The 26,980-nt window shown below is 38.6% G+C and overlaps 2 protein-coding genes across 2 annotated transcripts; one reads left to right on the top strand and one right to left on the bottom strand.

The window, feature by feature from the left end:
• Window positions 1–1,165: 1,165 nt before the first annotated feature.
• On the top strand, window positions 1,166–6,569 carry LOC108245815 (G protein-regulated inducer of neurite outgrowth 1). The gene is made up of 2 exons (XM_017433017.3): window positions 1,166–1,428; window positions 1,838–6,569. The coding sequence occupies exon 2, from the start codon at window positions 1,868–1,870 to the stop codon at window positions 3,848–3,850; it is 1,983 nt and encodes a 660-aa protein (XP_017288506.1). The 5' UTR covers window positions 1,166–1,428; window positions 1,838–1,867; the 3' UTR covers window positions 3,851–6,569.
• Window positions 6,563–24,110, bottom strand: cdhr2 (cadherin related family member 2). Its single transcript, XM_017433015.3, has 31 exons — window positions 24,014–24,110; window positions 20,814–20,867; window positions 20,667–20,726; window positions 20,417–20,556; window positions 20,272–20,322; window positions 20,091–20,180; window positions 19,762–19,851; window positions 19,559–19,678; window positions 19,052–19,198; window positions 17,648–17,723; window positions 17,452–17,561; window positions 15,272–15,478; window positions 15,030–15,179; window positions 14,749–14,910; window positions 14,593–14,654; window positions 14,224–14,467; window positions 12,394–12,633; window positions 12,240–12,309; window positions 11,564–12,148; window positions 11,367–11,438; window positions 10,764–10,813; window positions 10,505–10,656; window positions 10,270–10,366; window positions 10,084–10,172; window positions 9,900–9,971; window positions 8,629–8,767; window positions 8,367–8,488; window positions 8,150–8,263; window positions 7,963–8,046; window positions 7,710–7,767; window positions 6,563–7,618 (listed from the first exon to the last, which is right to left on the bottom strand). Exons 2-31 carry the CDS (start codon window positions 20,863–20,865, stop codon window positions 7,466–7,468), a joined length of 3,858 nt encoding a protein of 1,285 aa, XP_017288504.1. The 5' UTR covers window positions 20,866–20,867; window positions 24,014–24,110; the 3' UTR covers window positions 6,563–7,465.
• Window positions 24,111–26,980: the final 2,870 nt, after the last annotated feature.

The raw sequence follows: 26,980 nt of genomic DNA, 5'->3' as shown, positions 1-26,980 counted from the left end.
CTCAGCACCAACCACACATAATTTTAGTTCAAAACTTGTAAAATTGACTGAGTTATAGCCAATTTCTGTTGACCAATGACAATTAGCTGTGATAGCCTTTTTGAATTGCATTGACTCCTAAGGTTACTCAGTTGCAGATGTGTATACAGTGATTACTTTCTAAAAGTTAGACATAAATCCATCCAATTGGTTTATGAGATTTTATGCTAGCAGACAAATTGACTCCAACAAGTAATGGTTAAGTTTTAAGCAAAGATCTTGCATAGTGAGTCACACTTAGAGTATGTGTTGTGAATAACTCTCAGCTACAATCATGTCAAATTTTAGCACAATATCTGTAAAATTGACTGAAATATAGCCATTTTTTATGTTTTCTAATGTAAGTTTGCTGTGGCAGTCACCTTTAATTGGGTTAGCACCAAAAGTTAATCAGATGTAGATGTGCATCCTTTGATTATTTCCTGAAAATTTCATTAAAATCCGTCCAGTGATCCACAAGATGTTTTGCTAACAGACAGACGGAGTGGATTCCAAATGGCAAACTTTTAAAACAAAAAGTCTTGTGCAATCTGTTAGCACTCAGAATATGTGTTGGAGATCAATCTCAACTACCACCATGCCAAGTTTTAGCAAAATATCCGTAAAACTGACTGAGATACAGTCATTTAGTGTTTTTTAAGGTCAGTTGGCTGTAGCAGACATCTTGAATTGCGTTAAGTCCAAAACTTAATCAATTGTAAATGAACAGCTAATGATTAGTTACTGCAGGTTTCATTAAAATTCATCCAGTGGTTTATGAGCTATATTCTGGTAAGAGACAAACACACAGACAGAGGCAAACTCATTATCATCTGCCTTCATCTTTCAACAATGTGCGATAAAAAGGAAACCTTTCCTAAAAGAATAAAGAAAATAACCCATTTTGACAAACTGAGCCCTCTCTCTGTCAGGCCTCGCACTGGTCACTTCTAATGACATAATCTTTTATTACTTATTGCTTCCTTGAAAGATTTTTTTTCCAGCAAAGCTACTTCACCAGACCACCAGTTCATCCATCTGATCACGGTTAGCATTGTGTTGTGATGAGAACCTGTGGTTAATTACTGTGATTTCCCTCTGATTAGGGAGCAGAGCAGAGATTTTTGACGTTACATTACGACTCGCTTGCCAGAGCCCGACCGTGGTTTCCAGGGAAACTGGAAATGTGAAGCTTTTCAATAGACACACACACAAGCCCGAGCCTAAAGAGTGAGGATTGCCTAAGATAGATTCTTCTAGAGACAAACCTGTGGCCAGCGCAATCTGATTCAATCAAACAGCGGAGCAGCACGGACAGATGTCGCTTTCAATCAGCACTGAGATTTGTGATGTTTGACCTAATTCTGAAGAAGTGTTGTGGAGAGGCTTCAGTGCCGCTTTGCTGCTGAGGTATGTGGCTTTGATTTTCCACAGTTTGTTTTTTTTTCTTTTTTGCTTTTCAGATAAAAAGAAATCCCGTCCTTTGCGTGCTTTTTTTGGTCATATGTGATGAAAATAGAACTCAAATCTGGGCTACGCCGGATTATTGGGGCTGAAAACTTAAAAATCAATCGCAAAAAAAAAATGTGTCATAATGAATCAATTTTATTAAATTGTTTAACAGAAGTTTGTTTTTTCCTCATTGAGGAGTATCCATGATTACATGAGAGTGTTTAAATTTGTGACGGAGAATTTACATTGCAGATTATTTTCATCACATAAAACAAGCTGCTGTTCTATCCTCGGCTCGTGCGTGGGCTACAGTCTCTGATTACAGTTTGCACAAACGGCATGTCTGTGCTGTGTTATGCCCCTGCAGGTTATTTTACCGCTTTCATGAGGAGAGAGAATGGGAAGTCTTAAGGACGAGAAACGAGGTCTTGGTCTCGGAGAGGACCACCAGCCTTCGATGAAGTCTGACGACAGGGGACAGCAAGCAGGCTCAGAGAGCAGCACCTCCGCCGAGGGACATCAGCGACACATGAGTCAACAGTCAACAAGTCGAGAGGAGTATCAGCCAAATCTGCACATGAGTGCCAGCTCTGTGGAGGAGAGAAACAAAACCCCGATATCCAAAGATCAAGGGCTCTCAGGAGTGGATGGTGGAACCTCTGACCCATCGGTCTCTGAGGGAGCGAAAGACTGCACACAAACTGATGTCATGCCTCTGACATCGCAATCTGCAGCTTATGAAACAACAGCTACACAAAAGGATGCAACGGTTTCTATCAATCCGCAGAGTCATGAAGATGCTGAGAATATGCCTGACAGAGGTAAAGTGCCAGTGCCACCAGCTCCAGACCCCTCCGACCCACGCTCACCAGCCCCTTTCGGGCAGCAACACATGCGCACGCAGGTGAGTCTGGAGGTAGTTCAGTGTCATTCAGCAGCCACCAGCCCCATGACGCCCCCCGAAGACGGCCATTCCTTCTTCTTCCCGAGCACTTTTGGAAAATGCGAGGGCGTTGCTGCTGACACCAAAGATGCGGAGCTGCAGGTGGGTCAGCAAGTGGAGTTCTGCTCTGTTGCCACCTCCCCCATGACCCCGAAGACGCCGTCCACCACGGCTTTTCCGGTGCTCGTTGGAAAAGGGATGGCGCAGAAGGAAATGAGAAAGGATAAGGAGCAAAACAAGAACGAGGAACGAGAAGGTTTTACAGCAACAAAAGGTCAAGTAGAAACAGAATCTGCAGGGAGCTCCTCCGGCTGTCTGGCTTCCGGATCAGTCCACCCACAAGGGACTTGTGAGGATGGTAGCCAGCAGTGTAAGCAGCAGAGGATGGGCAGCATGGATCAAGACATCACAATCCTGGTGACCCAACACGGCAACAATGAGGAGGAAGACGAAAAGATGGTAGAGTCACACTTTCCTTCAGTTGAGCCGGAGATGGTGAAAATTGAAGAATATGAGGAAGAAAAACATGAGGATGGAAAGGAAGCTCCTGAAAAGTCTAACTCAAACCAAAAACAACCCGAGGAACCAAAAGACTGCAGTGTAGCTGAAAATTCGGAGCTCACAAAGAACAAAGCCACAGGGGAGAAGGGGACAGACGTTTCTGGCACAAAACCTCCTGAATCCCCGGCCCCCTTCGGCTGCCACAACATCCGAACACAGGTGAGCCTGGAGGTGGTGCAGTGTCAGTCTGTAGCTACCAGCCCCATGACCCCTCCTGAGGGGGACCAGGCCTTCTACTTCCCCAGCTCTTTTGGGAAATGTGGGTCCGTAGGTACAGAGACGAAGGACGCTGAGATGCAGGTGGGTCAGCAGGTGGAGTTTCGCTCTGTTGCAACGGCACCCATGACCCCAAGAACTCCCATCACCACGACCTTTCCTGACATCAAGAAAGAGGCCAGCATAGAGGAGAGGATCCTGGAGGAGAAGGAGGAAGAGGAGGAGGACAAAAGAAAACAAGTGATGGATGGCAAAGAGGAAGAATGTAAACAGGAAGACGTAACTAAAGATGAGGACAAAACCAAGGTTGTAAACTGTCAGGAAAAAAGTGAGGACTCGTGTGAGGAGCCAGTGCAGGAGGTGAACTGGGACGAGAAGGGGATGACGTGGGAGGTGTACGGGGCGGTGGTGGAAGTAGCCGTGCTGGGGTCGGCCATCCAGAAGCACCTCGAGAAGCAGGTGTTGAAGCAGAAGCAGCAGACCTCCGTGACACCACTGGAACCCTCAGAGGTGGGGCAGGCGGGGTCAGATAAAGGCCGGGCACGGGCGAAAGAGGAACAGGACGGGAAGGGGAGCCGGCGCAGGAGAAATCCCTTCCGCGGGCTAATGGAGAACGTGCAGCAGCCGCACTGCTGCACCCGAGCTCACACCAATGAATGATGGGGAGAGTCAAACCTCAACAGCTGGCCGAAGAAAACAAGCTGCGCTCGAAAATCCCATCTGATAAATGTGGCTGTGATACTCTGATTTACAACAGCTTGACATCCTGTTGACAGGGTGAGAAACAAATCACACCCTCGCACAAGACAAACAAGCTTGAAAGCATATAGAGCTGGTAAGCCGAAGCATTAATCACAGAGAAACAGCCATACTACTTTATCCATCTCGTTGTTTTCCTAAAACTTCCTGTGACGTCACTTTGAATGGACTGACAGGGTAATTGACTCTAAGTTACAACTAGAGAGTGATACATCAGTGCCATTGTTAGCCGAGCTCCTCTCCTTTAATGTTTTTCTGCTCACCCCACTTAGTCATTTTAGCCGTCTATGCTTTTTTTATGCACTTCAGACAATATGAAGCCATGGCAACAAGCTCGCCTTCTGCTGGCTGTTACGAAGCTTAACACTTGCATTTGAGAGGGATGGTGGTAGATTTCTACCTACAACCTCGAGGTCCGTCTGTTAAGTGCAGGGGTGACTTTGATGGGAATTTAAATGGATATAAGTTGCTTTTTTATGTGCACAAGAGGAGCGTCTGTCATTACTGGAGGCTTTTATTCACATATTTCAGTCTTAGCTTCAACCCAGTTGTATAGTGAAAAGTATATCAATGTAATTAAATGGATTGTTTGGACCTTTTGAAGTGAGGTTCTGTGGAAAAGTTCTGAACAACTAATATCTTATCTTGTTGTAGATAGCTCACTGAACAACCTCAGGCTGGAAAAATAGACACTATGTCTGACTGGAATGACGAGTTAACGGCCAGTCTGAACATGGCCAGAACCAAAATGGATCAAAACCAAGCTTGATAATTTCACAGAGGTTCATGGAAATGCTATTTTATAAACCTTTATGTTGTTATCAGTTTTGCATTATACAGTTTACAAAGCATCAGTGTTGCCAACTTAGCCTCTTTGTTGCTATAATTAGTGAAAATTCAGGCCTCTCTAGTGACTCTTTTTCAAATTAGCAACCAGCAACAATTCCAGTGGATTTTTTTGGTGTTACTGGAGACTTTTGGAGACCCTTATGTGAAAATATATATGGTTCTTACTCTTCTCAATGAGCAGTGAGTGCAAAGCCCTAACTGGTGGCCCAGTCCTCATGCAGGCATTATCCTGAATACTTGCTTCAGAATTGCTGAACCTTGTTGAACCCAAAAGCAAAAATAAGGCTTTTTTTGGCAAGTAATTTCCATGGACCATTCTTATATCATATAAGATATCACCTGGATCTGGAAGCAAAAGTTTTGAGCCACCCTTGAGTGCATCTTTTGCTCCAAACTGCCTGAACTGTCACAAAATTACCAAACATTGTGTCGCTGCATTAATGCCCACTGCACATCTCCCACCTCAACTAGTGGGGTTTTTTTTGGCATCAAATTTAGACAGAGGACAGTTTTACCTTTCAAATGACACATTACTAGAACTTGAAGGCAAAAACCAGCTAGTGTCACTGAAATGCCTGAAGCACTTACCTTAACTGTGACAAGTTTGCTTTCGTCACCTTCTAGGCTCATGGAGTCCCATACCTGTCCACAACATAGATGATTCTCTGCTTCCAGCTACTTGTAGGCTTCAAGTTCTTTAAAAGTATAAATATTTTTGTTGTTGTTGATTTTATGTTAATTCAAAATGTCTGTGTAAGTGACTGTAGATAGCGATTTCCAGTCAGTGGACACTTCTTTTCTTTCAAGCTCATGAGTGTCCTTCTCTCCAATCAGGAGACACTTCCCCTCATATGGGTATCCAGTCCATCTTTGTAACATTTTTAGATCCACGGTTGCTAGTTTCATTCACTGTCATTGACAAGAATTGTGCTTTAATTTGTAATGCGTCAGTGGACAGCAACAGTAGCCACCAAGCGAAGCGTACCATACAAAATGGCAGAACGTGGGCGAGAGTGGGTCACGAGAACTATGTATAGGTGCTTTCCCTGTTGAGGAGTGGGCAGCACTGCATGGAAATCTATGGGTTTTCACAAGTGCAACTAGCAACTACAGCAGCTGGCTGTAGCACTTCTGGGAATAAGTGTTTAATGTGAAAGTGACAGCAGCGTAAAGGTTTAAGAAACAGCGTTTGTATGAACTGCAGTGAAACTTTGGAGACGGGAGTTGTTTTAAAGGTGAATAAAAATCTGCTCGCTCATGAAAGCCCAAGCAGGGCCACTTCCAAAGCAGGTTTCTGTCATCTTAAAACTAATTCAATCACTAAAACTTTATAGCACTTCATGTGAAAGCTGGTTTATAAACCTTTGCCCTGCCATTCTTTCTGCATTTCACATTTATTGTTGCAGAAATATGATGTTCCAGCTGAAAATGTTTTAAACAAACCATGTAATGTGAAACCAACAATGATATAAAGGTTTATAAAAGAGTGTTTGCATAAACTGCTTTGATATGTTAGAGATTGGAGTTGTCCAAACCATCCCTTTAAAGATGATGCACACAATCATCTTTTGAGAAAAGTAAAGTTGTCTGGCATCAGCTTTATTTTTGGTCTTTTTCTCCTTACTGTACTTTGATGCAATGAGAAGTGGTTTAGTTGTAAATTTTGTGCTGAAAATTGTTTCTAAATGTGTTTTAATTTGGAGATTGTTGTAGTGCTAGTAATGTTTGTGTTAACAGATGAACTTCATTAAAAAAAACAAAAACTGAAGAAAAAAATTTTATTCATAGATTGCACATGTAATACATTCATTTGGTTCTTAGTAAACAGACCTGTGGTTTGCAGAAAGCCACAGCATCACTCTGCGTGAGGTCCTTATTCAGCAGCGGATACATCAAAAATCGGATAAACACAAACAATTGATGAACGATTTTGGTTGATTTCAAACTTAGACTGACATTTTATGCCATTTTCTAGTTTTAAATGAACTTTACAAGAGTATAGCTGTTGCTGCAACAAAAATTAGAAATGTAAGCTGACATGACTTATAACTCTGATTATTTCAAGTCAAATCCCAGAACAATTTTAAATATTTGCTTTATAAATTAACAGAAATAAAGTGATTGACTGTGCAACTAATAATTGTTTGCTGTCCCACTTTTTGTTGGAATGCTTGTGAATTTGACATTTTATGAGTTATTTTGCTTCTGTATATACATGCCACAAGTCAGTAGAAATGTAATTTTTCACTGTTATTAAACCTGTTAGCCTCAGTCAGGTGCAATTAAATTTATTTATGTTTAAATAATAAGAAACTTTTAAATTAGAACTGTTTTTTTTTTTGTCTATGTGTTTTAAAAGCAGCCAAGACCAGACTAGTGTTTGAAATGTTCAAAAAGCCAAAATAATTCTACAAACTCAGTGCAACGTTGAATTTCTTTATATTATTTTCATGAACTAACTGTCCGTAATTGGTTTTATTTGTTATTTTATTTTAGATAAATGTTTGATTAAAGTCATGAATCTTGAGCCGGACTCTTTATATCACATTATCATTGGTCAGAACAGAAAGCTTGTTTGAAGACATCAGAAAAACACAGCTGATTTGGATGGCCTGATCTTTAACCATCTGAGGCGTACCATTTTTATCTCCCCCTCTTTAATTTCCATCACAGGTCTGTTGTGTCAAATATAGGGTTGGTAAAACCGATGTTAGATGTATTGGGGGTTTTCTTCGGGCCCAACTGGGCCAGCGCTGCACTCAGAGGCTCGTCGTACTCCGGAGGGCCGTCGCTATCTTCCTCCTCCTCGTCGATCCTTTCCTGTGATGTGGAGCATGTCTTAAATTTAAATCATGATTTTGACCTAATGTAAATAAGTAAAGAGATTAGTTGTTTTTTTAAACACACTCACCATGTCAAGTTTTGAGTTATTGCCAGTCATGTCATAATTGTCATCCAGAGAGTTGATGCTTTAATGGAAAGAAGAGAAAACGGGGTCAATTCACAGTATACGCTTAAACAATATTGTTACTGTTGCTCAAACGACTTGTTTTGGTTTTGAAGGCAAAACTCTGAGAAAATGTTCACCTGGAAGTAATCTCAGTTTATGATGCCACAGAAAAAAAGCTTGATAGAGCTTTAATTTTTTTTTTTTTTTTTTTTACCTGACTTTGTCCAAGTCAGAGCTCTCCCCGTCTAAATCCAGAGCAACAGTTGTGTCAATGTGGAGGTTGAGGACCGGATTTGCACTATCAGAGATTATTGGGTCACACAGAAAGACAAAGCACAGTTAAAAGTTGAAAGATTTGCACCGTGAGGGCTATATGCTCACTGATTTGTTGACACGCTCACCCCTCCATGGTGTACTTGTTGGTTCCAGGGACCACTGCGCCTCCTTTCTGGTTGTCGGAGTTCATCATAGACGCTGTGTTCATGGCTTCAGCTGCTTTTAGCTTCCGTCTATAGCTGTAACGGGAAAGATGCTGATCAGCGCACAGACTGATCGCTCACTCAGATCAACAGTTTTGCGCTTCAGTCCGGCGCTCTTGGTAGTTTTTTTCTTTCTTACTTTCTGCGAGTGCACATCAGTGAGGTGATGAGAACAACCAACACAATAACGAGGCCTCCAACCATCCCCACCAGGACAAACTGCACTGTGTTATTGGTTTTCTTCTCGGGCACACTCATGCCCTGCAATAAAGGTAACAAACTCATTGCATGTACATGATTATCTGTAGATTGTTAGAATGTAATTTACACTCGATTTGCACAACTATAACCTGGAGGTTCTCACTTTCAGGAACTATACTTCTAAAACTGTTCATACTTACAATGGTACTGAGGCCGAGCTCACTCAGTATGACAAAATGTTCAGGAACAGAGAGCTTGTCTTCTACTTCAGTGCTGGAAAGAGCCGATCCATTGCGGTAGACAAAATACGCCACTATGACTGTCTGTTCTTCAGCATTCCTGAGCAAAAATAAAAAATAAAAACTCGATAAAAATGACTTCTATTAAAAATTTTAGATGATTAAAGACTAAAAAAAATAAAAAATTCTCCTTGGCTACTGTCTAATAATTTTCTACTGTTGTGATTAAATATTTCAATCAAAAGCGACACTGTTTTGGTGACTGGATCACTGGCACCACCTAGTGAACAAATACAGACTGTGTGTAAAAGGTTAATAGCTGGGGCTTTTGGTGTGGGATTTATCTTTCCACAAACTGCCAGCGGTCTGCAATCTTTGCAATTAAAAGAAACTGTGCCCCCTCTCTCACCAAGAAAGCTATTTATAGGAAAAAAAACACAAACATACAGTGGATGTATAGTGATTGAAGCATTTCTTAATAAAGTTTTTCACAAATCTGAGTGAAGAGAGACATCTGAACAGGCTCCAGGTCACTTTGCCACTTTGTACACCCGTGTCGATACACAGGTTCTTACCATCGCATGTCTGTTTTATTTCTCTTGGTAGTTAAATATTGTGATGAATAATTAAGATTTTAAAAAGTTATATATAAAAAAGCTAATTTGCAACCACATGTGCTTTTTTTGATAACAGAGACACACAGACGCATTTATTCCCTTATCCAGTAATCCTGACCTGAATCATCACCAAATTCTAATTCTCATTTAGATAACTTAAGACACATTGTTAAAAACAAGCACCATTTCCATCATTGAGTGCAAAGCCAGAGTTTTCTATAGTCAACTTCAGCAGACCATGGCTAAAGAGTAAGAATGGTTTAAACCATCAGTGTTGTGGCGACTGCCAAGGTGGGTGAAAAAGACCAATGGCAGAAGGTTCCTTTTTGTATCCACAAAAGTCTGGGTGGGAAGGGACCAAAATTGCAAAAGTACAAAGAAACAAAGTAACCAGCACCCCATCTCAAAGTGCATATTGCTCTTTTTGTATTATCAGTGTCATTCTGTTGCTGAACTTTATTGTGCATGAAAGAAGGCCTTCCAATTTCCATTTAAATATGTAAACATTATTAGTTCAAATGTTATATGCATGGTGTAATCCAAAGGTTTACAAAGGACTGTTGACCCCTGGACTAAACTGTGTTTAACATTTATACAATGGGAAAAAAGACTTGCCTGGATGGTCCACCAGATTTAGATTTAATGCGAACGATCCTAATTTCAGCGCTGGTGGCAGCCATGAGGGACCTAAAAAAGTCCCAAACAATGAAATAAGATGAATGGGTTATTATCAGTGCTTTGGTTCACAGTAATCAGATTTAAACTACATATACACAAACTGTTTGAAGGAGAAAAGCACCTCTCAATTTCAGTTTGCTTGTTCTTAAACTCGAACTCGGACAATTTAAACTCAAGTTCAACTTTGTAGCCCTCATCAACTGTAAAAATCTGCAACGTAAAAAAAAAGAAAGCACATGAGAATAAACATAAGGTGCACTTTTTGGTCGTTAACTAAAAATTAATTAATTTAAATCCCGTGCCTCACCTCCACCACAGTGCTGCTCTCAAGGCCTCCAGTATCATTTGCTGTCACTGTTACCAAATATGTTCCTTTCAACGTTACATCGAGGGATTCGGTGGTTCTGTAGGAAGTGAAACATATCAAAGTTGAAGCAATAAACTGATTCCATAATAATTAGCTCCATGTTATAATCAATACGCATACACACCCCATGTTTAAAACTGAATCCTTTAGCTGTGAAGGGTTATTTTGTACTTACTGAATAAGCCCAACAAAAATGTCATTTTGTTGTGTGGTGATAGCCTCAAACAGTAGCCTGAAGTCTTGTATGGACCCATCCTCGTGGTCAAATTTGACTTCTTTCACTTTAAACGTGATCACCCTGTTTTGTCCAGAATCCTTATCTGTGGCCTGGGAACAGAAAGAGAAGTCTGAGCAACAATCTGCAGACATGGTGCAACATTTCCCATTAATGGGCTAAAAACACATCAGACACTTGGTTTTTCTGTCATACTCACAGTGACTTTTGCAACTGAGGTCGCTATACTTGCACCGTCCGACACCACAACTAGAAAAAGACCGTTTGATGTTGAATTAGTGTTAAACACACAAAGTGACAGCTTACATTTGTTTTTAGGTAAAAGAGTTTGCAATAGGTATTTTTTTTAAATGTATTTATTTGCACTTATTATAATTTACACAGTGTTTAAAAATAAGAAAAAAGTTAGGTGATTCTTAATTATTAGGCTGACAGTTTCTGGGGACATTAATGACTTATTTCATAAAAGCTTACACTGATACTCTAAGGATGAGTTTAGTTTCTTATGCATAAAAGTTTACAATAAAATAATTTTCTTCAGCTAAAAAAAAAATCAAGCAAGCAAATTTTTTGCCTCTTGTTTACTTTTGTTCCCTTGATCAGATTTATCCAACTCTATCTGGTTCACACTGTTTCTGGCAACATTTGATCCATCTTTCTTTTTCTAGAACCACAAGGCTGTTAGTGGTGAGCATGGTCTTTGTTCAAACACAGTTTATAAAGGGGTAGACCTCAGTTCTGCTTGTAAAAAGATGAAAAATTTGAAACGCTTTCAGGCATTAATTCTTAGATAAACACTCACCGAATGCTGCATCTGAGGGTATGAACTCTGGAGCGTTGTCGTTGGTGTCTTCGATGTTGATCACCATTTTCCCTGAAAAAATCCAAAAGAAACAGAGAAGCAGTTTGTGTGTGAGATGTTTTCATTTGTGTTTGCGTTAGGATGTTACTGTCTTTGTTCAGCGCTCACGTGCTTTTAAAATCAATCCAGTTTCTGACCTGTTTTAACACTGTTGTTCTCGCCCTTCTCTGTGTACCTGTCCACCACCTGAGCCTCTACCACCCCCTGGTCACACTGCTCATAATCCACTGTTATGTCCGGGTTGACATAAACTTTTCCAGTTGGTTCGAGAATAAACCAGTTGCAGAGTTTCATGGTGTCCTTACACCTGCAGTTGACAGATTCCTGCTGGTAGATCAGGGAACTGTTGGTGTCTTTGTCCTTTCCTATGAACTGTCCAATAGACTCAGTTGGCTTAGAGTTCTCTTTAATGGACACGGGATCTGTCGGCAAGAACTCAGGTCTCTCGTCGTTCACATCCAGCACAGTCACTTTCACTATCACTAAATCTTTCTCTTGCTCTCGATCTGTGGCCTCCACTTGCAGGTCAAACTCGTTGGGTGCCGCCTCATAGTCCAGCTCTATGTCCTGGTCCACGGAGATCTTTCCACTGTAACCCTTGTCAGCTTCGAAGGCCTTAATGCTGAAGCTGCCAAAGCCTCCATTAACGATGGTGAAAGAAATACGGTTGAAGTCGCTTGTTTGATCCAGATCCTCAGCTTCAACAGAACCCACAAATGCACCTGATTTGAAAAACAAAAACAAAAACAGTAAATTCACAACTCTGCTAAAAAGCCCTGAACAATTAAAAGCTTTGTAATCTAAATTACTTGCCCTTTTCTCCTTCTTTAACAGTAAAAGCGTAAGAGGATTTTTTAAATTTGGGTGCGTTATCGTTGACATCCTGGGTGTATCAGAGAAAAAGATGAACCTCTTAAAGTGTAATTCCATCAGTAACCTGGTACACATAATTTGCTATTAGACTTACCTGCAAAGTGATGGTAAAAGGGATGGTGCTGGACATAGCAGGAGTTCCCTCATCGGTGGCTACTATATTTAGCACAATCTTACCACCAAGTTCTGGATCCAGGGCCTCCAGGTCTAGAGAACCTTTGTTTTTTAGTTCACCTTTTTTTTCATCTATGGTGAAGTTGTTGCTGTATGAGCCTGGTTTTATACTGAACAAAATCTCGCTGTTGACTGTACCGAGTTCATCTCTATCTGTAGCCTGTCCAAATCAGAAAATAGAAGAAGACATTAGGAAGCAGCATTTTAAGCCTTCTGTGTAAAAGCATTAGCACAGTAGCAAAAGAAAACCTTCCTCTTTTTTAAGATGTCTTTTCAAAACACCTCAACAAGCTTGTGATGTTGGATGAGGAAAATATTCTTTAAACTATTTTGAATCAGATTACTCAGATCTTTAAACCACTAAATGCGAGTTTCGACAATAATTTTAGTATTGAAAACTGTGATACAATATAATGCAATACGGTGTGGACGTGTAAAGGATATTGTATAGTAGAAAATATTTTTAAAAATCTGTAACAATAAATAAGATTTGTTAAAACTCACATCAGATTTGTTGACTCCGTTATAAATTTAATTCTGTTGGTTTAGATTGCTACACAGTTAATTAATGGTTGTGAATTTAGAAACAACTAATGTTTCCGGTCATGAAGAAAAGAACATTTACTCTAATGCAAATAATCTGGTCTTTACCAGGTTCTAAAATTATTCAAATCTAATCTCACTGCTTTATTTCATTGAGATTTGCAGGAAAATATTGTTTCTGCACAGCTCCCTTAAGGTCCCACTGCAGCATTTCATCAGGTTGTAGTTTGGACTTAGACTGGATCATTGCAACACCTTTATTCTTTTCTTTTTCAGACATTCTGCTGTAGATTTGCTTCTATGTTTGGGATCTTGTCTTGTTGCAAAGCCAAGTTTGAGCACAGATTCAGCTGTCGGACAGATGGCCTCACATTTGACTCTAAAATACTTTGGTTTACAGAGGAGTTCATGGTCGACTCAATGACTGCAAGATGGGCAGGTCCAAACTCAACCATCAGCCCTTCATCACCGTACTTATCAGTTGGTATAAGGTGACTGTCTTGTTTCTTACCAAACATTCAGCTGTACAATATGTAACATCTCTACTTTGGTCCTATCTGTCCAAATGATATTGTCTTCTAAAAGTCTTGTGGTTCATTCAGGTGCAATTTTATAAACCTGAGTCATGCTGTCGTTTTCTTTTTAGAGAGGAGAGTCTTTCTCCTGGCAACCCTTTCAAACAAGCCACATTTGTTCAGTCAGTTTTTAATCATACTGTCATGAACTTTAACCTTTAGCCTGCTAAGTGAAGTGAGAGTTTGAGATGGATCTCTTGAGGGGTTTTTCTTTTTTTGCCACCCCTCTGAGCATTTCACCAAATCTACGTGAAATCGGTTCTGTTTTTGTGATTTGAGGTTACATTTGAATAATGTTATAACTTGTTAAAGACCAGATCAATTTGATTATTTCCTGATATGTAAAGCCCTAGAATTGAAAGAGGGTGGACCTTCTTTGTCCCATGACTGTAGTTCATCTAAACCAAAAGTTTCACAGTAAAAATTGGGAAATAGTGATAAACTGAAAGGCACCTCCCAGGATATTTGGGATATTTGGATTTATGCTGTGCAAAACAAAAAAAGAAAGTTAACCTACAAATAATGTACTTATTTTTAAAAAAAAAAAGAAAACTTGATTATCTAAAATGATGTGTGATTTTCAACCTAAATGCTAAGTGTCAAGAAAAGATGATTGTTCTCCTATTGTTTACCTCAACCGTGTACACAAAGTCATCGCCCTCTTTAGCAAACTCCTGGTAAAATGGTCTGTTGAAGACCGGAGCGTTGTCATTGATGTCAGTCAAAGTGATCTCCAGCACCGTGGAGCCGGGCTTGTTCTCTGTGTCTCTGGCCTGCAAAGTGGCTGTGTACAAGGATCTGACTTCACGATCCAACAGACTGCCGTCTTTTACGTAGATTCTGCCAGATTTTGGGTCAACATCAAAGAAGGCCAGTCTGAAACACAGCAAATTGTTCATAGATCAGGTAACATGGATCAGGTAACATAACAGGAGGCTGACAGCAGCCCCATGCATTCACACAAACTGAATTACTACAGTAATGATCAAGTGCAGACATACATGCTTTCTGGAAAAAGCTTGTAGGTTATTTTGCCTTCATCCATCGTGTCAGGATCTTCTGCCTGGTATAAAAAAAGGTGAAACCTTTTTAAAACTACATACAATATATATACTATGCACAGTATGATTTAATTTTGAGATAAGTTACAGCCTTACAGTAATTTGGGTGAGATTTGTCCCAGCAGGAGAGTGTTCAGGCACATTCAGCTCATATGTGTTTTCTGGAAAGGTGGGGCTGTTGTCATTGGCGTCCTGTATGTTTATTGTGACTGTAGCAGTGCTGTGGAAGGTGGTTTCGTCTATATCCTCAGCAATCACCTGCAACATGCCATAAAAAACACATCAGGCAGGTCCAGAACTTCAAAATTTTCAAGTCATATCAAAATTATATGATTTATGGCAACTTTTTCTGTTGTTGTTATTTGTTTGTTTTTTACCCGAAGAATCATTTGCTGTTTTTGTTCAAAATCCAGGTTTTCAGGCTGCTTTACACGGAGCTGGACAGTGCTATTTGAGGTAGTGGTTGACGGTTCCACAGAAAACACATCCTTGTCCACTCCGTCCAGGGTTAGTTTAGTGTTAGTAGTCTGTAAAATCAAGGAAGAGCACATCTTCAGTCATTAATTCCACTCAAGGATTACCAGTTATTACAGATGTTTCACTTATATTTGTTTCTTACCTTATCAAGATCTTTAACCATCATATTGAAAGAAATAAATCCCACATAGTTTTCTACAACCTTTCCTGTGAATTCAGTTGCTTTTACACAGGATTCTTCACAATTGTAAAACTCAGGTGGGTTGTCGTTGACGTCAATGATGTTGATCCGTACTGTGGTTGTCACACTCGAATGAGTTCCATGGATGTTTGCATTAGTCTCTGTGGCCTAAAACAGAACAGAGGAAAGCAGATCTACTGTCAACCTAAATCAAAAACAAAATTTCATGACTGAGTGCAGCTGGTTTTTCTTTGCCAGCATGAGAAGGATTTGTTTGACATCACTTATTAGACTGATCAATAATCATCTGTCCCCCTCAAATAAAAGGAAATTGGTTAGATGTCGCAGCACAACCCAGAAATCACTGCAATGAACTGGAAACTGCTGGAACACCAGCGTCCCTGGACTGAGAGGGTGTTGACCAAAAAATAAGCCCCTGCTTCAAAACAGACACTTTTCAGCTTGAAATTTGCAGCTGCCTACATGAACAAGCCAAATGCCTTCTGGAGAAGACTTTCGTCACCAAAACAAGACAATAACTGAGCTGTTTGGCCCCAATGACAAGACATATGCTTGGAGGAGTCAAGGTGAGGCTTTTAAATCTAAGAACATTGTCCAAACTGTCAAGCATGTGGGTGGTAGCATCATGCTGTGGTACTGATGAATTGTACAAAGTGGATGGATTATTAAAGGTCGACCTCAAAATTATTCATCATCACATCAAATCAACAGCTAGAAGATTGAAACTTGGACACTGATCCCAAACACACATCCAAACTGGTTTCTGATTGGGTAAAGTGGGCGAACATTAAGCTGCTGGAATGACCTTCCCAAAACCCCAACCTCAGCCTTGTTGAAGATGTATAGACTGTGCTTAAGAGTCGGGTTTGTGGCAAAAACCAAACTCCAATTCATACCAATTCAGCCGAGAAAAGAGGTTAAATATCCAACCAGAATTATGTCAGAAGCTTGTTGATGGCTACAAAAGGTTAACCAAATATTAGCAGGGGTGTATGTATATATATTTGTATGATTTTGATCCTGTGTAAATCAGAAAAAAAATCTACAATAAATTCAAACTTACACACTTAATTCTATGTTTTAAAATAATCTAAGTTGTATAATCATTCCACCCTGAAAACAAATGGTACCAATAACCTTTACATCCTGTTCAGGCCAAAACTGGCCAGTTTTGACAGCATACAAATACTTTCAGTGTCATTCTTGCAGCAATAAATTTTATGAGCTTTTTTAAAGTGACCCAAAAAATCACAAAAATGACAATGAAAAAAAATGTTCATACAAATGAAAATGTGAGAATTACATGCCAGTCCTAAACATGCTAGGTTTTTCCACCACTGCTTTTAATGCTCTAGCTAGATTGTGAACATATTTTTTTTAATATTTGTATTCGTTGTTAATTAATACCATTAAGAACATTAGCATTAAATACAGCGTATAACATCTTTAATGGTTATAAATGGTTATGTATTGTTTTAAGTCTCAGAACAGCTCCAGAATGTAGTTTCCTTTTTTTATACTTTTATTAAAATATATTTAAATCATCAAGGCTGGATTTTATGTCCAAGGTAAAACAGAGCATGGTATGTGTTTGATGTTAGACATTTATCTTTAAAAACTAGTGGTGCAAAATCCCCAAAAATATTCTCTTCCTCAAAAACATTGCTTTAGGATTAATAATTTAGTTTTTAATGTCAGATAGAGTATTTTTTACGTTCTTAATAGATCAGTAGTTAAAAACCGTGTATAGACACTGAAGGGAACTCTTGTCCCTGGTCAAAATTTACCTGAACCACTATGAAGGCATTAAAGATGAACAGTATGCAAAGGATAAATCATTAAATGATGATGAATGGATGTAAACGTCTTTCTGCAAGTATAAAAACAACTTTTGGTGTTGGCCCTATAATGAACTTTGCAACGTGTCGCTGTGAGGCAAAGGGTGAGGCTTTTGTAGTTGCCTGATGATGTCAAACGTCCAAGGTCCAGTTTGACATAAGAAGGTGCTTTCCTCTTCTCCAGTCCTTTTGGCAAACTAAACTGATCACCTGCTGACTCACTCTTCTCAAATGGGGAGAAGTAAAATACCGAAAATTAGTATTTTCTGTCATGTTTATTACCTTCACAGTCAGGGTTACAGTGTCACCAGTAGCTTCTCTGTCAATGTTTGACAATATAGATATGACACCCTCACCCGATGAGATTTGAAATAAGCCAGGTGGTTCGGAAGCTATTGAAAACAAATAAAAAGAAAAACATTTTTATTTTACTCACACCTATAAAATGAGAAGCTGTTATGGGTTTATTTCTTCTCACCTTCAATAGAATAGATCATAACGTCATTGACTCCTGTGTCCTGGTCAAGGGCAGACACTTTAAAGACAGAAGTTCCCTGGCAAAAAGGAGAAAACAGATTCTTGATGAGCATTTGATGATCTCCGAAGTTATAATGAACTACATTTTATGGCAATTCCAAGCAAAATTAGGTGTTGAATCAAAAGCAACTGTTCGTCTTTTCTTGTTTCTTGAAGATGTTTGAGCTCTCACCAAAAATACTTTTTTTAGTTCTGTTTATGGGCTGTTTTTACTTTGTTTTTAAGACTTTTATAGTTTTATTTTTTATGTCTTGTGACTGTTGTCATGTGTTATTTGCTGCACTCCACAGCACTTTGGTCCTGTGCTTCTTTAAAGTGCTTTTTAAATAAAGCTGGTATGGTATGGTTGGGAGTTTCAGATTAATAAATTGCTGGTAAAATCCTCCTAAAAGGGTCACTGAAGTCACATGAATCACTGATCATCCTGTCGCTCCTATGAGTCACCTTCTTTTACTTGTGAGTTGTTTGCCGTCTAGATCTCATTTCAAAGTTTGAATGACTGTGAAACATACTGGGGATGCTGTTCACCTACATTTAAAAAACAAGAGACACTTTTTTTCAGTACAGTGCAGCCATGCCTCTTCCTCCCAGGCCATTTTACAACCATTCAAGTTTTGAAACAAGTGACAGCAACACCTTGAAACTTGACCTAACTAACAATGACGCAAATGACTCACAGGATGAACGAACTTGTGATTCAATGAATGTTTTAGTGGTTTATATGTAGTGCATGGGTGGAACAGTGGCATAGTGATTAGAGCTGTTGCTTCCCAGCAAGAAGGTTGCGGGATCGCATCCCAACCTGGAGCCTTTCTGACTGGAGTTTGCATGTTCTCCCTGTGCACACATGGGTTTACTCTGGGTACTCCGGTTTCCTCCCACAGACCAAAGGCATGCATGTTAGGTTGATTGGTGACTGTAAATTGTCCCTAGGTGAGAGTGTGAATGGTTGTTTGTCTTGTTTGTCTCTGGTGGCCCTGCAATGGACTTGCGACCTGTCCGGGGTGTCCCTCACCTCTTTCACAGTGACACTAGCTCCCTATGACCCAGTAAAGAAAATGAATGGATATATATAAGGCATTAAAATAATTCTTGAACTCCTAACCTGTGATCAGTACTAAAGAAGTCTTATAGACGAGAGGTGAAGCGTCTTCAAGAAAAAGAAAAGTGCATTTATCTTCATTCAACTCCAAGAATCACCATGTCCTGAATGACTGACAATCTACAGCAACAAATCAAAACACCTTCACAAGCTTCGAGTATGTCTGCCTCAGTAGGTTTGTCAGTGTGATGGACATCCAAACATGACAAGACAAGATAAGAAGGAAACATCACCAACACTCACCACAGGTTCATTCTCTTCAACGCTCCCTGTGTAGGGAATGTTAATGAAAACTGGGTCAAGGTCTGGGACGTCTTCGACTGTGATGTAGCCGAAAACACTGTTTGACTGAACTTCAAATGATCCAGAACCACATGAGCCTCCACCGTCCTGTAGCAAGACAAAGCCTTGATTGATTTACAGACTTGCAAAATGACTGTATGACTATTAAATAGTTAGACTAACAACTAATGAAAATAAATTATAAGAAAAATAATTATGACAGTAATAACTATGAAATGTGTATTTTAATCCTACTGAAATTACTAAAACCAATATGTTATGATTTCACAGGGATTCTGTGCCACACTGCATTAAAGGCTGGGAGCACAGCCACACTGTGACAATCACAACTTAGATGTTATACATAGATATTGAAGACATTTTTACTATTAGCTTTCTTCAGTTTACATCTCAATCACTGGTGCAATAAACAGCAACACATTTAACAAATTTAAACCTTATACTTACACTTGCATTAATCGTAAGGCGATAAAAGGTGTACAGAGTGTAATCAAGACGTCCTGTTAGTCTCACTACCCCATCATAGTGACCAATTTCAAACAGTCCAGATCCCTGATTCGGTGTTACCTGGAAAGCATATCACAATGAGACTTTGTAGTTTATAAAACCTCAGCAGGTAAAGATACAAAATGATGTGATTTATAACTTACATCAGTAATTCTGTATCTGACTGCACCAGCATCTCCAGTGTCCCTATCTTCAGCCTCCACTGTGAACAGAGATTTACCTACTGGGGCGTTCTGGAGGCAAAATAAGACAGAAACAGAAAATAAACATAAAAATGTCCCAGATTTTTTTACAGAACTATTCATAAATATGTAAACAATTCTTACCAAAAAAATAAAAAAAAATAAAAAACTTGTCAAAGCAGGCTTGAGATCATGGGTTACATTATGATTACATGCAAACAACATCTTGGCACAAAAACTAGATATGGGTTTAAAAAAAAAAAATCATTATTTTAACATAATTTATTTACCTCTTTGACTGTTTCATCATAGGGAGGATTTTGAAACAGGGGGCGGTTGTCGTTGACATCTAATAATAATACAGTTATTCTCCCAGATCCCTGAAAAACACAATGGCCAATATTAATACAATAAAAAAAATGATATAAAATAAACAAGCTCTGAATAAAGTATATTACTGTATTTACTTACTTCACTTGTGCCATCAGAAGCATGAGCAAGAAATGACAAACGATTCTTTTCCTAGAATAGATGAAGTCATGTAAGTCTTGTTGAATTTAAAGGAATAGTTAACTTTTCTCATGTAAAAGCATTCTGCTTTTTGAACACAGCGTACCTCTCTATCAAGAGCAGCATTTACTGTTACACTGCCGTTGGTAGCATTAACTCTGAAGTATGCAGCATCAGCTTCAGAGAGTCTAAAAGTCAGTGTGTCACCTTCAACGTCTGATGCTTTAATATCAAACGCAAACTCTCCTATATTAACAAGAACAAAGCAAATTTTAAAAAAAAAGTTTTAGATTTGTTGATAACATCAGAATGTTGACAAATAAACAATTTTCAATGTTTCATGGACCCATATATACCTGGCTTGAGGTCTTCACACAAATTATGAACTCCAGCACTGACTGTGGGACTGTAATTTGCTAAAAGAAAATATTTCAACATTAGATGGTTATGTAAAAACAAAAGAAATGTGATGAAATTTACTGTCAAATAAACTGAAAGCCCACCTTTGACTAAGCAGACAAGGAGCAGTATGATCAATCCTGTGTGTACCCCCATGTCTGAAAGCCACAGAAAGATTTATTACCAAATACCAGATTTACTGTTCGATAAACTGTCCAACACTATAAACTTTTCCAGTCATTTGCTATCCAACTCAATTATTAAACCATCAAAGTTACAAGAGCCTGCAAACATTATAGCTGAGCTTAAGCTGGAAAAGAAGAGATTTCAGCTAAATTCAACATCAGCAGGCAGACATGACAATCCTAATGTGATGATGTTAACATTTACAGGATTAAATTTAGCTTGTTGGGGTCCTAAAACACGATATTTTGCAATAGCTAAAAATAGGCTGATGGAAATGTAATTCCTCAACAAAATAAGGGAAATTTATATTCAGGCATTTTTGTGTTTGTCTGACTATTAGCAGCAGTTTTGCCTTTAGTCTTTTTCTGCTAGTCCAATTTTGAACTAACTATCTATCTATCTATCTATCTATCTATCTATCTATCTATCTATCTATCTATCTATCTATCTATCTATCTATCTATCTATCTATCTATCTATCTATCTATCTATCTATCTATCTATCTATCTATCTATCTATCTATCTATCTATCTATCTATCTATCTATCTATATTTCTATCTGTCTATCTATCTTCATGTCACTTTTGGTGAAATTGGTGACCTTGGCAAACAAACCAATAAGTAAATAAATATGTTCTTCAATTCTCTTTTTTATATCTTAATGTCTTCAACAGCAGGTACAGGGTGTTGGTATGGGATAAAAAAGGAAATTACTGAGTGATCTGGGGGAGAAAACTGGATCATAAAAGACACAAACACTGCAATAAGGCTGAAAAGGAAGCCAATGAGGAAGTATCATAAAATCCTTTTTTTCCTTATTGGAGTCAGGGGTTACCCCTCTTTTTTTAAATGTGTTTTTACTCTACAATTTAATTTTCAATTAGGAGCACACGCTTGTAAAAAAGATTTAAATAAAAAAATTTAAATCTATGGTAACTCCTGTTACGTGATATGTTAGCATTTTTTATGCTAAGCATGCTAACCACCCATGGCAGGTAAACGCTCAATAAGCAGCTTTTTTGTAAAAAAAAAAAAAAATGGTGTCCTCTGGCTCTAAAACCTCAGAGCAGCAAAAGTTCCAACTTTAGGGCTTCAGTACTGGTCATAAATCTAACAAGTGATATCCAAAGGCCTGGGTACGCTTCAGTTCTACAGTATATGACAGAAAGCTGATGTTGCTTTGATTGCACGAGTTAAACATTTACAGCGAACTGAACATCGGGCCTCGCCCAGGCAAATGACAAGAAAGTAGATAGTGAAAACACCTTGAAAGTTTTGCTTTCAGATGAAGCAGATCCTCACTGAGTTTGTTTAAGTTAAAGATACAGAATGGAAAATAAATCATCTCAAACCAAACAAGAGAAACAAGAAAATTTTGAAGGATATACTCTTAAGAGTATTTTTTAAATTATATTTTAAAACTCCAAGTTAAAACTCATTCCTAAAAACCTCTTCCTGTTTGCTGTTTAAGTTTTTGTGGGAGACCTTAAATACTTAATTCTTCAGAGGCCTTTAGCCAACTCTTCTTAACCGGAAACCTCCAATCATTACAAAACCGTTTGAATTCTATGGGATTTATTAGGGCCGCCACGTAGAAATAACAAGATCCAGTGACCCAGAATCTGCTTAGTCACTGGTTGCCATGGCGATTCCCACCATTTCTGGTGAGCAGATGGAGAAGAGGGAAGCACATAGCATAATGCTTCATTAGAGAGCAAGACAGAAATACAAACTAAAAAGTGAACCTCAAACAAACTGTTACTTTGTAAAAACCATAGCCATGTATTAAAATACTAGACTCCATACGGGAACCTGGAAGGTGAAGCCAGTCAAGACACCAGGTCCACAGGTTTAATCCCAGTACAAGTTCTAAGTCCTGCACCTTCATGTGAACAAACAGGACTTTGCTGTTGGTAAAATAAAAAACATATACGCCTCAGATTTTCTTTTTCTTTTTTTTTCCAGGTGTTGACTGTTGGTGACTCAAGTAGTTCTTACGCTGCTGCTGTATGTTCCATTGTTCACTTTTCCTAGTAGTTATTTCATTTATTTATTCATAAATAAAGTTCATGTAACACTAGGATTTTGTGTTGGGAAGCAGGCCTGGACTTAAAGCAGATGCTGGTTCTAAAAACAGAACATGGCAGCTTCCATAAACTGGTTCCTTCAACTCCCAAAAAGAGAATACGTGTCTATGAAGCGGTATGGACAAACTCTCTAAATTGTGAGGGACAGAAACATCTGCTGGTCGCACATGTAAATGTTTATTTGTTAGTGTGTTATACAGGAGACATGATAAGTTAATAAGACCCTTCCATTCTGGTTCTGAAGAGAAAAGTCAAAGCTGAAATACAATGAGAGTCAATGAGAGTTTGAGTGCCCTCTCTCTGTACTTCTGAAGGATTATGAGATAAAACCATGAGTCCATAAATCTGAAATTATATAAATGTTGTAAAAGATATAAAAATGCCAGTTCAGTCACGTAAAGTCCAACGTTTTGTGACCCATCTAAACTCTAAATGATGTTTCTTCTGTGAAGTTTGTCTGAGCTTCAAAGAAGGATGGGTTTCTTCACTCATCTTGCCAAAATCCCATTGTTTATATATATATTTCACAATATACAACATACCAAAATACATTTTCAGTAGTGAAAATATTGTGTTAGATTTTTTAAATTACATGTTGGCAATGCTATAAAAAACAGACTGAAAATGTTAAGTTTATATAAATGAAATTTGGAATAAATTTAAAATTAATTTAAAATTTTAGGACACTTCATAGATTGTTGTAATTTGGTGTACAAACCCAAAAAAGTTTAACATTTATTTCAGGGTTTTGGTGTTGAAAATAGGGTATTGAAATATATATATATATATACATATACATACCCTTCTATACTTTTCAAAGACAAACATTTTAGTTTTAGGACAGACACGATTCCTATTTTACTACATAAATTAAAGACGATGGCACATTTGTTAATTAGGTTTTCATCTGATTTAAAACACCTTTTCATAAGTGTAAAGAATAATCATTTTGATCATCATCAAATAGCATTATCCCTAAAACGATTACTAAAAAAACCCTAAAAGCGAGTACATATGAAGATGGACTTACCTGATGGAGGGTTTCCTTGTTCTGATGCGTGGATAGGAACTTTGACTCTTGTTTCTCCTGGTTATTATCGCGTCAGAGCTGTAAACATAAATGATTAACATGCAGAGATAGGCACAAGCACCGCCACTATGCCTTACCCCCTCCAGGTTCTCAGTAATAAGTAATAAAAAGTTCAAATTAAATAGAGAGAGAGAGAAAAGGGGGGGCTTAAACTGGGTATCTCAGCTGAACTCAACTGTGACGTTTCTGCATTGTGGCTGTTCAGTTTTAGATATTCTGTAGGGAGAAAATAAATAAATAAACACAGCGAACTCCTCACTCCATCATTAACTGTCCACCCCTGTTAACAAAAATATGTGGCACCGCCTCATACTTGGTCACCAGTGCCCGGACCAGAACCACAACAGGCATCTGTGCTGTTCCTTTTGTGTGAATGGGTGCCTCTGTTGTCATGGCGACAACAGCAGACAGCCCGCTCCCATTGAGGCCTTTCTGAAACGTGCCTCATCAGAACCAATCAGTGGGTCGACGTCTCGCTCAGAACCCACGGACCCGTTGCATAATGACTCATTCTTTCTGGCCTTCTTCTAATTAAGGGGTGTCGGACAAAGGATGACGTTCTGCTGTGTACGGACTTCATTAATTATCACACTTTTGCCTCTAAATAAAAGCACAGATTTTACTGAGACGGGGAAAAGATTTGTCTGCGGGGAAAAAGAAGTGTTCGAAGTGGAGGTGCGTTTTGAAAAAAACATTACTCAAGTGTTAAATTTCTCAATCCAGACGTCCTAAAAATTAGTTCCTCGTGCCTTATCCAAGTAGACTTTGGTTTACAACTTGCAGTATCAAACACAACACTGAGCCAGCAAGAGAAATATATAAGTGGGTGGGAGCATTATAAAACATTTCCCGAGCAGTTCCAGTAAACAGAAACACAACAACAATAAAAAAGAACGAATGGGATTCGATCGGCTGGCTGATATCAGGGTCAGCCATGATGTTGACGTTCCACACACGCAAGAGGATAAATCAGATAGAAGAGATAAGTAGGACACACACTAGCTCGTCAATTAATATGTGGTTATGTGATGAGAGTGACAAGGAAATTAAAATGCCCAAAAACTAAAAGCCTAGCATTTCTTGAAGTAATTCAGATACATGCCATTCATGCCAGAATTGGAAATGGAAATTATTTAGGAAAAAAGGAAAACATCATATTTGAAGAGGGGTTCTGTGGGTACCCTACGAACAGGTAATATCCTACCTGTTATAGATGAACAACCTCAGTTTAGAAAAACTGAGCTCATTTCTGACCACACTGATGAGCTGACAGCTAGCCTGTGGAGACCAAGACCAAACTGAACTGTTGCCATCTTTAAAAAAAACTAAAACTTTTATCTCCAAATATACATGGTGACTCATGTAAAACACATCTACAAAACTTGACCCTGCTGTCAGTTTCAAATTACACGCCTATTCCAGCAGAAATATGACGAGGTTCCTGCAGGAAGTGCGACAGGCAGCACTAGAAATGCAACGATTTGCTGCTGCTGCTGCAGTTTGCGAACAACCATAAAAACTCTATAACCACGCAATGGAAAGCTGACAGCAGTGCAAAGGTTGATGAAGCAGTACTCACACGAAACTGTGCGAATGTTTTGAGACTGAAGTTTTTTTAAGATGGCAGCAAACCACTTTTTTTTTTTACTTTTGAGATAAGCATACTGACCACTGAGACATACTAAAAACAACCCTTCTTTACAAAACAGCCTGAACTGCCCTTTAAAAACTTTATATTTTTTTAATTTTTGGGGGGCTACAAACTGTGCCTCTGTAAACATTCTTCATCGTTTTCCAAACTGTGTTTTTTACCGTTAAAAAGTATGTTATACCACCTAATAAATGTGACATATTTGAATAAACAGCCTGTGGATTATTTTACTGCTTAACAATAGTCAGTGAATCAAGAACGAGGGGTTGGTAAAGAGAGTTAATTTCTCAGGGTCAGAAGAGCTAAATTTTGAGATAAATTTGTGAACCATATATGTGAGATATCAATCAATCAATCAATAAGTTTATTCACTCGATTAACAATTTCCATCATCAACATACAACACTTCTTAAAACAATTACTCTACATGAGTGAAGAGGCAGCGGGAGGAAGAAAAATCTAGTAGAACCTGCTCCTTCCTCCATAATCTTCCATTACTCATTTCTCATGGCCGCATACATTAAATTGAGAAAGTAAATTGCAAACAATTCATCATTCTCCTCATTATTAACTCAAGCGTGTATAAGACTTTCTGTATAAGACATTCTTTCCTTATAAAGTATTTTGAATTTGTTCAATGTTTTTCAAATCATCATTCGAACTATTCCATCATTTTACTCCATACACCCAGATACACATTTGCTTTAAAGTAGTATATACAGTTTTACATTTGAAATCATACTTCGTTCAGTTATTTCTATCTCTTGAGCTTAAGACAAAAAACAAAACAACTAATATACATGAATAACCTGATGTTTTTGTAGAGCATAAGTAAGAATCCTTATTGTATAGTGTGCCCCCACTGTTTAGGATTACTTTATCATTTTATCATGCAGTTTGAAGTCTTTCTTTTTTTTCAGCTTTTTTCCCACCCTTGTGTGGATGTTGCCATGATCTACTTTTGATCATTTGTGGGGCAGTGGTGAAAAAAAGTGATTAATCTGATTTGAAATAAGAAATTAGGGCAAAAAACATTTGTCAAACTAAACAGGGTCTGATTGTTTTTGTTTGTTTGTTTGTTTGTTTGCCACTGGGGATGAACAGGAGGGTGTCATGTCTGTGTGTGTTCCTTCTCCTTCTCTGAACTTTTTCCGACTCAGACCGACGCTTTTTATCTGTCCATTACGGTAAAGATGGCCGCTCGACCTGCGCTCTGTGCCCTTGTAAATACGCCGAGATTGGGGGGGTGGAAAGGA

Source organism: Kryptolebias marmoratus, linkage group LG9 (genome assembly GCF_001649575.2).
Source record: "Kryptolebias marmoratus isolate JLee-2015 linkage group LG9, ASM164957v2, whole genome shotgun sequence".
Classification (NCBI taxonomy): Eukaryota; Metazoa; Chordata; class Actinopteri; order Cyprinodontiformes; family Rivulidae; genus Kryptolebias; species Kryptolebias marmoratus.
The sequence above is the reverse complement of the archived record's forward strand: the minus strand, read 5'-3'. Positions and strand labels throughout refer to the sequence as shown.